Below are 9,379 nucleotides of genomic sequence, written 5' to 3' on the forward strand. Positions count from 1 at the left end.
GAGGGTGGCAGAGCCCTGGCAGAGGCTGCCCAGGGAGGTGGTGGAGTCTCCTTCTCTGGAGACATTCAAACCCCACCTGGACACGTTCCTATAAGACTTGTTCTGGGTGACCCTGCTCTGGCAGGGGGTTGGACTGGATGATCTCCAGAGGTCCCTTCCAACCCTATATGATTTTGTGAAGCTGCTGAGCTGCGAGACATAACCCACCAGCACCCACCCCTGCAAGTTGCTGAGCTGTGAGACATAACCCACCAGCACCCACCCCTGCACCCAGGCCAAAACCCACCTCAGGGAGAAGAGGGAGTGGACGTGGGTTTTAAACAGTGAGAGGCAGGTGCCTGTCGAGAAGTCCCAGAGACGCACCACGCTCAGGGGACCAGCCTGGGCAGAAGCCAACAAGGTGCTGTCCCCATTGAAGGCCAGCGCCGACACCTGCAGAAAGCACCGGGTTAGAGGCTCTGGAGGGACCAGGGGATCCATCTGGGATACACGGAGAAGCTCACCTTATCCGTGTGGCCAATGAAGAACCTCTGCTCTCCGGTGTGGATCTGCAGGGTGACTATAACAGCATGGCAGGGGTAGACCACAGCAGCGTTGTTCCGAGTCCACAGAGCCTGCAGGACAGGAATGAGAGGGCTGCAGATCCTCCCCAGGTCCCAGGCTGGAACCTGCAGAGGTTTCTTCACCAGGAGATGTGCTGCAGGTGTGCAGTGAGAGGATGCTCCTCCATACGGGTACTCTTCTAACTCACAAAGGAAAAGCAAGAGCCCAGGCAACATCCTATTTAATTCAGTGGATTTACCATACTGATCTTCTCTACTACATGAGCAGCAGATACGTGGGAAATCATGCTCTTGGGAGAGCTTTGAACTGGCTGAACCAAAACGACACTTTCTTTACCCCAACACAGACCACAAGCTGGGTTCCTGCAGGGCACAGTGCCCCACGGAAACAATCCAAAACACAGCCCTTCCTTTCCAGACTCCTGCCAAGTGGCTCTAATTTTAAGAAGCCATGAGATCTAAAAGGGTCCCATAATTTCCAATTCACCATCATTACAGCAGAAGACCCGTGCACGAATACAAGCTCGAGCCAATCTGCTTTGGGGTCCTTTTCCCCACCAGGAATTGCAGAAAAGATGACACTCAGCTGCCTTTAATGCCTCTGAAAAAAAAAATATATCAATCTGTGAACACACATCAATTCCCCAAACTGTCCAAGTTACTGACCCATTTGGTGTTGCAGCCTCCAAAGCCAATAATCCTTCTCAGCTTCAAGATGGGATCTGGTAAGAGTGTCTGGAAAAAACCAACCCAACAGACAGCACCGTCACACCTCGAGCAGGACTGAGGTCCCCTGACCATGGGACCCTCCGTCCCCATTGCTCCTTTCTCTCTAAAGCAGAGAGGCAGCTTTGGTTTCTCTCCCATTTAGGGGATGGCTCTGAAGTATTTAACAGGGGAGAAGTCAAACCTGGAAGGAAGGAGGAGCTGGGGTTCCCCAGTGTTCAGCAGCTCTCCTGGGCTGGGGGTTACATCCAGCCCTTCCCAGTGCCCCGGTGATGCCCAGAGAGTGGTGGCCACCACAGGAAGGGCTGTCCTCTTACCTTACAGGCAGAAGATCTCCCACTGGATGACATGCCTGGTCCAGGGCCCTTCCTGTACGCACTCTGGACAAATTGATAAACATATATTAGGAAAAATATTAGGAAAATTTTTTTCACTGAAAGGGTTCTCAGCCATTGGAATGGGCTGCCCAGGGAGGTGGTTGAGGCCCCATCCCTGGAGGTGTTCAAAAGACGGGTTGATGTAGTGCTGGGAGGGATGGTTTAGTGATGATGCTCCTTGTTTGTTGTGTGGGTGTCTATTTTTGTCAGTGAGGTTGACGGTTGGACAAGATGATCTTTAAGGTCCCTTCCAACCTAGAAGATTCTGGGATTCTGATTCTGTGATATATTATTAGTTTAAGGACAGTGCATTCAAACACAGGGTGTCTCTTTCGAGGCAGGTAAGATGCCAATGGGAAGAACTGCTGGTCAGAAAAACTAACGGCAGCAGAAGGACTCGGTAGGATTAACAGAAACTCCAGCCTGAAGCTTGTGTTCCCTCTGCTGGGTTCATAAAGTGTCCCAAAGCCACCCTTGGGTGGGTGCTTCACCCACCTCCTCTGAGCCGCTGTGGATAGGTGGGAGGGTTTGCTCACTCCTCTGGTGAGCGTACACGTGGATGCCACCGTCACTGACGTCCGGTGACGGCCCGGCGTCCCCCGCGCTGGGCGGTCTCTGGTTCTTCTCTGGTTCCTGGTCCCCACCTGAGGCCATCAGGTGAACCTCAGGGATGCTTTTCGTAATCACAGGACACCGACGCGGCACCTGAGAAAGAGCAAAGCCTCAGGCAGAGATCAGTCCTCCTCCCACCACAGAGACTGGGAGACACCACGTCTCTCCTGAGTGACTCCTCACAGCGCTACGAGCAAGGACGAAGAAACACGGAGGGAGAGCAGCCCTTTTGGTACCTAGCCTGGCCATGTACCACACATCACGTCCCCAGAGCTGTCCTTGCAGAATTCACCTCCTCCAGACAGCTCAGCAGAGCCCCAGGAGAGATCCAGCCCTGCTGGAGAAGAGCTGCCCTCTCCACACTAAGCAACGGAAGCCAAAAGCCAGCCAGTTTGGTGCATCCCAGTTAAGAATCACAGAATTGTAGGTGGTTGTACAACAATAACAGGGTTGTAGGTCTCCAGGAGCCTCCGGAGATCATCCAGTCCAACCCCCTGCCACAGCAGGTCCACCCAGAGCAGGTCCCACAGGAACGTGTCCAGGGGGGGTTTGAATGTCTCCAGAGAAGGAGACTCCACCACCTCCCTGGGCAGCCTCTGCCAGGGCTCTGCCACCCTCACAGCAAAGAAGTTCCTTCTCATGTTGAGATGGAACTTCCCCTGTTCCAGTTTGTCCCCGTTACCTCTTGTCCTGTCCCTGGGCACCACTGAAAAAAGACTGGCCCCATCCTCCTGACACCCTCCCTTGAAGTATTTATAAGCATTGATCAGATCCCCCTCAGTCTTCTCTTCTCCAGACTAAAAAGACCCAAGTCCCTCAGCCTCTCCTCGTAAGGGAGATGCTCCAGGCCCCTCATCATCTTTGGACCCTCCGCTGTCCCCTCTCCAGCAGTTCCCTGTCCTTCTGGAACTGGGGAGCCCAGAACTGGTCCCAGTGCTCCAGATGGGGCCTCCCCAGGGCAGAGCAGAGGGGCAGGATGACCTCCCTCCACCTGCTGGCCATGCTCTTTTTAATGCCACCCAGGAGACCATTGGCCTTCTTGGCCAAGAACAGCAAAGAGGTCCTGCTCCTCGTTTTCTCCCTCTCCACATACAAGAGGGATGGATTCCTCCAGTCCCTCTCCAAAAGCCCATCACCACGGTGTCTGGTAAGCCAGTCTGGGCACCAGCTCCTGCATCACCACCGGCAGGGAAGGAGAAACCAGGGGTGAGGGCAGCTGCCTGCAGTCCCACCAACAGGGCCTCCACACACTGCCCTGCTCCCTGAGGGCACTCCATCAAGTTCTTTAGTTTCCAACCCTCATTTCCTATCTCTAATTTGAAGACACAACTATTTTCTGCCTCAGCTGAGAGGGGAGGAGAGACGTCTAGAGATTACAGGGTTCTTGGCCTTTATCTTGTCTCTGCTCCGTGCTGGGCCAGACTGAACACCCAGTCATTAACTGTGGGTCAACAGACCGTGCCCAGATCCAGGGTCTGACCTGCCCCAATCAGCTGCAAATGACAACGAGCAGCTCCTGCGTCCTAAATAAGGGCACTCAAGGACAAAACAGGAGGGAAAACTCCATGGGAGACAGAAAGGAAGAACCTTCAGCCTCCTCCATGGTGCACTTACAGCTTTGGGACTGGTGATCTGATGGACGAGGGACAGACGGTCACGGACTGCTTTGGTGAGTGTCACAGGATGGGGGTCCTCTGAGACTTGGCCACCTGGGTGACACGAGGAGCAGGTCAAGCTCTTCTGGAAACCCAGGGCATCCACCTGGTGGTGGCACAGCCTGGGCTGCTGTCCCCAACCTTCCCACCTGCCGCAGGAGCGGGACAGCTCTTCTGGATGGAGTCATAGGGCAGCTTGGACCCCTCCGATGGGAACCTGAGCAAAAGCAGAGGAAGGAGCCATGTCATCGGGCAATGGGGAATCTCATGTGGTAACTCACTGCCTGGCACAAAAGCCTCTTCGCTCTCTCCTGTAAGATTCCCCCCTTTTGCCCTCTCCTCCCCCAAATACAGGGCTACTGAGAGAGAGGATGGGTTTTAAAGACAGGCATGGGAATGCTCTACAGCCTTTTTTCTGCCCCAAAACATAGAATCATAGAATGGTTAGAGTTGGAAGAGACCTTCCAACCCCCTTCCAATCTTTGAGTCCCAACCCCTCTGCCCTGGACAGGGACACCTCCCACCACACCAGGTTGCTCCAAGCCCCCTCCAACCTGCCCTTCAACCCCTCCAGGGATGGGGCAGCCACAGCTTCTCGGGCCAACCTGGGCCAGGCTCTCACCACCCTCACACCAAAGTTCTTCGCCACATCTCAGCTCCATCTCCCCTCTTTCAGTTTTTTCTTTTACTATTATTATTTTTTTTTCCCCTTTTCCAAGCCCCTTCCAGTCTTTGAGTCCCAACCCCTCTGCCCTGGGCAGGGACACCTCCCACCACACCACGTTGCTCCAAACCCCCTCCAACCTGGATTATTTTTTTTTCCCCTTTTCCATTATTGTTCCATTAAACTGCCGTTATCTCAATCCATGAGGCTTTTTGTCCTTTTCCCTTTCCCCTCCTTTTTCATCCCCAACCTTCTGGGGGGAAGGAGGGATGAGGTGGCTGGGGTTGAACCCCAACAGTCAGGAATTAAGCTTAGACCAGGGCAGATGTTATAACAACACCTAAACACTGGAGTTGGGATGACCAAAATCATAGAATCATAAAATCATAGAATGGTTTGGGTTGGAAGGGACCTCTAAACTGCCTTTATCTCAATCCATCAGGTTTTTTGTCTTTTTCCCTTTCCCCTCCTTTTTCATCCCCAACCTTCTGGGGGGAAGGAGGGATGAGGTGGCTGGGGTTGAACCCCAACAGTCAGCAATTAAGCTTAGACCAGGGTAGATGTTATAACACCACCTAAACGCTGGAGTTGGGATGACCAAAATGTCTCTGTTCGAGCCCCCAGGTTTGTCCAGATCCCCAATCTTGTAAATATTATAGTGATGTCTCTGTTCGAGCCCCCAGGTTTGTCCAGATCCATCATTCCATAAACTGCCTTTCCCGGGGGAACGGGGTGGTCTCCGGGGCGGTGGGTTCAGGGACAAGCTGTACCTGATGTAGTCGTAGAGGTCGTGCCACTTCTCTCCTTTGGGGACAGGGAAAGCCATCTCCCGGGGCATGGGGGCCACCCCACGGCAGGCCAGGTCGGCTCGCCGGGCCTCGGAGAAGGTGACACCTGGCAGCAGGGAGATGAAGATAAAGAGAGTGAGTTCTCCAAGGCCCGTGGAGCTGAGTGAAGTCACCCAGACACAAACCCCTTCCCTCTTTGAGAACACCTGAAACACAACGATTATAACCCCAAGGGCTGGAACAAACCAACACACCTTTGCACAGGAATATTCCCCAAACTCTCAACCACCAAGAAAGACCCATGAGCGTAAACCCTTGACATCAAGTTATAAATCCCCCAGGCCCAAGATTCATTTAGTTTCCTAGTGAAACACAACGATTATAACCCCAAGGGCTGGAACAAACCAACACACCTTTGCACAGGAATATTCCCCAAACTCTCAACCACCAAGAAAGACCCATGAGCGTAAACCCTTGACATCAAGTTATAAATCCCCCAGGCCCAAGATTCATTTAGTTTCCTAGTCAGTGAATCAGCAGCTTCACGTGATGTGTGTTAAAAGACTCTTTTCTCATTTTCTTGTCTTCCCTCCTCCATGAAAAGTCCTCAAGACATAACGAGTTTGAGGAGTCTGAAAGCAGCACCTCTGACTTCCTCCTCACTGATGCTCTCCAGCTGGGCCACTCAGTTGGGGCAGATTTCCAGCCCAAAAGAAAAGAAAGGCAGAAAACAAAGGTTTTGACCAAAGTTATCTCTGCCACACCGAGCAGGTGGATAAAAAAAAGTACATCGGATGATTTCTGAGACAAAAAAAACCCACAGGCTCTTCCGGCAGATCAAAGCACAGGCTTCAGAGAAGTGAGGCTCGGTAACACCTCTATTTCCCCCCCAAAAAATTTCTAACCTTGGTGAGATATTTAACTGTGTTCTTATATTTCACTTTTACAGCTAGAAAATGAGAGGATGCTTTCCTCCAGAGGTCAGGAGATTGTATTCACCTACACACGTGGAGATTTAACATTGTACCAAGTTTCTGCTTCCTGACCCACTGTGACAGTAACGGCAGCCCCGTGCTCTGCCAGGGCTAATGGCCCTGCTGGCATCACGTCTGCACATGGATGGTTTGGGTTGGAAGGGACCTTAAAGAACATCAAATTTCAACTCCCTGCCCTAAGCCGAGACACCTCCCACCACACCACGTTGCTCCAAGCCTCCTCCAACCTGCCCTTCAACCCCTCCAGGGATGGGGCAGCCACAGCTTCTCTGGCCAACCTGGGCCAGGCTCTCACCACCCTCACACCAAACAAGTTCTTCCCCACAGCTCAGCTCCATCTCCCCTCTTGCAGGGTCCAACCCTTCCCCCTCCTCCTAGGGCTCCCCTCCCTCATCCAGAGTCCCTCCCCAGCTTTCCTGGAGCCCCCCTTCTTTAGGGACTGGAAGGGGCTCCAAGGTCTCCCCGGAGCCTTCTCTTCTCCAGGCTGAACCTCCCCAACTCTCTCAGCCCCCCCTCCCAGCAGAGGGGCTCCAGCCCTCCCAGTATCTCCGGGGCTTCCTCTAGACCTCCAACAGGTCCATGTCCTCCTTGTGCTGAGCACTCCAGAGCTGGATGCAGTACTCCATTGTGGTGTCTCATAAGAATGGAGTAGAGGGGGAGAAAAGCTGCTTTGTCTCATGAGAATGGAGTAGAGGGGGAGAAAAGCTGCTTTAAACCCTCCACAGGTTCAATCTAGGCTGAGCTGAAGTGACAAGAGAAAGCAGAGGCCACCGCGAGGTCTCAGCTCCTCACCTGGGTCGAACACCAAGTCGCTGGTGCAGAGGTTTTTCACCAGCAGGTTGGAGCAGAGCTTGATGCCCTTCAGGTGGCTGTACCGGCGGCTGAGGTAGAGGGAGAGGATGGAGGGGAGGTCCAGCACCAGGCAGGTCCAGCGGGTGTCAGCGGGGGCAGCTCCCAGGAGATCTGGGAGGAGAAGGGACAGTGGCAAAGAGAGAAGGTGGCAAAAGACACGACAGACCTTGGACCTTGCAGAAAGGGAGATGCAAGATTAAGGCAGTTTAGTCAAAAGACTTTCCCAAGTAAGATTCCCACCAGGCTTGGAAGTTGGTGCCTCATGGACTCAATCCCACCTGACATCACACCCAGGAGAATGGGGATGGGGGGACATCTCTCCTGGGAGCTGCAGCTCTGACCTTCCAGCTGCTGAGGGTCTCCTGCTTGGGACCACCACCCTCCTTGAGCACATCGAGCCAACTCCTCAACTCAATTTGTGTTCTAAGGCTTTGTTTTGGTGATGCTGTGCCAGCCCCACGCGTGGTCCTCACCGCGCCTGGCCGTCCTGGCCACGCTGTCACACACCGAGCCCTCGGCCGCTGCGAAGAGGAAGGGGAACTGCAGCCAAGTGGCCGTGGACTTGAACTCCTTGAAGAGGGTGGAGAAAGAGATGCGAACCACCCGGTTTTCCTGAGAAAACAAGACACACACACACAGCACTTTAGTCACCCTGGTGGCTTCGGCAGGGAAATGCCACAGAGGAGAAGACGCTTGGTCACGTCTCATCCCTCACGTCCCCTCTCCCCAGTAGAGATGCCACCAGGATGGAAACCACCTCCAAGCCCAGGGCAACCCACCGGCAGCAATAAAGACCAGCTGCACCCCCCAGGGACCTTCAATCAGGCCACGATGCTAACGAGGATGGATTAACGAGCCTGCTCCGTGTCACATAGAATCATAGAATCATTGAGGTTGGAAGAGACCCTTGGGATCATCGAGTCCAACCATCTCCCCTACTCTACAAAGTCCTCCCCTACACCATGTCCCTCAGCACTGCATCTAAACGGCCCTTAAACACAGCCAGGGATGGGGACTCCACCCCCTCCCTGGGCAGCCTGTTCCAATGCCCGACCACTCTTTGGGTGAAAAATTCCTTCCTAATGTTCAATCTAAACCTCCCCTGTTGGAGCTTGAAGCCGTTCCCTCTCGTTCTATTGTTAATTACCTGTGAGAAGAGACCAGCACCAACCTCTCTACAGTGTCCTTTCAAGTAGTTGTAGAGAGTGATGAGGTCTCCCCTCAGCCTCCTCTTCCTCACACTAAACAGCCCCAGCTCCTTCAGCCGCTCTTCATATGATTTGTCTTCTAGGCCCTTCACTAGTTTCGTTGCCCTCCTCTGCACTCGCTCCAGCACCTCCAGATCTCTCATACCTCGGTGGTGACATCCAGGTGGACAACAAAGTGCTTGCGGGGCATGGGCCTGAAGAGCAGGTAGAGGTAACGTCCCACCAGCCCCAGCGACTGCGTCCCCGTCCGCGGCAATACCTCGGTGGCGACGTCCAGGTGGACAACGAAGTGCTTGCGGGGCATGGGCCTGAAGAGCAGGTAGAGGTAACGTCCCACCAGCCCCAGCGACTGCGTCCCCGTCCGCGGCAGCTGCAGGTAGTTGCTGGCGGGGACGGAGCCCCGGATCCGGTAAACGGTTCCCTTCAGCTTCGCATCCTGCCAAAATCACGGAAAAGGGGTGACCGTGGAAGGTTTGCGGGGGGGTCAGCGCTGCCAGCCTGTGGCCGGTGTCCCCTCACCCCCCACCCCGTGGTGCCGGTGCCCCCGTTACCGTGAGGGCGGCCACGTCCCCCTCCCTGGCGGAGCGTCTCCACTCCTCCACGCGGAAATGCTTGAAGACGTTCAGGTAGGGACGCTGCCAGGCTGCCGGTACCGGGAGCGGCGGGGGGACAGTACCCCCGCCCGGACACCCCCTGTCACCCACTGAACCAGGGACCCCATTCACGCAGCCGTGTCCCCAGGCCATGGCACCCCGTTGTCTCTGTGTCCCCCGAGCCCCGGTGTTGCCCCCATGCCCCGAGGCCGGTGATGCCCCCAGTACCTCCGTGCCTCCAGACCCCCACCCAGTGACACCCCGTTACCCCTGTACTCCAGGTCCCCCCCCCAATCCCAGTGTCACCCCTGCGTCTGGTGACATCCCTGTTACCCCCCATGCTCCG

General features: G+C 54.7%; 1 protein-coding gene across 1 annotated transcript in view; it reads right to left on the reverse strand.

Annotated features, from left to right (window-relative positions):
* WDR90 (WD repeat domain 90) overlaps window positions 1-9,379 on the reverse strand; it is a 58,856-nt gene that overhangs the window by 47,509 nt on the left and 1,968 nt on the right. Inside the window, exons 2-13 of the mRNA XM_014961817.1 lie at window positions 8,992-9,083; window positions 8,700-8,876; window positions 7,706-7,844; window positions 7,173-7,343; window positions 5,368-5,491; window positions 4,083-4,150; window positions 3,893-3,987; window positions 2,162-2,371; window positions 1,607-1,669; window positions 1,230-1,298; window positions 504-614; window positions 287-432 (exon numbers count right to left, since the gene is read on the reverse strand). Coding sequence (XP_014817303.1) covers window positions 287-432; window positions 504-614; window positions 1,230-1,298; window positions 1,607-1,669; window positions 2,162-2,371; window positions 3,893-3,987; window positions 4,083-4,150; window positions 5,368-5,491; window positions 7,173-7,343; window positions 7,706-7,844; window positions 8,700-8,876; window positions 8,992-9,083 — 1,465 coding nt within the window. The remainder of the gene's footprint in view (window positions 1-286; window positions 433-503; window positions 615-1,229; window positions 1,299-1,606; window positions 1,670-2,161; window positions 2,372-3,892; window positions 3,988-4,082; window positions 4,151-5,367; window positions 5,492-7,172; window positions 7,344-7,705; window positions 7,845-8,699; window positions 8,877-8,991; window positions 9,084-9,379) is intronic.

Source organism: Calidris pugnax, unplaced genomic scaffold (genome assembly GCF_001431845.1).
Source record: "Calidris pugnax isolate Ruff unplaced genomic scaffold, ASM143184v1 scaffold557, whole genome shotgun sequence".
Classification (NCBI taxonomy): domain Eukaryota; kingdom Metazoa; phylum Chordata; class Aves; order Charadriiformes; family Scolopacidae; genus Calidris; species Calidris pugnax.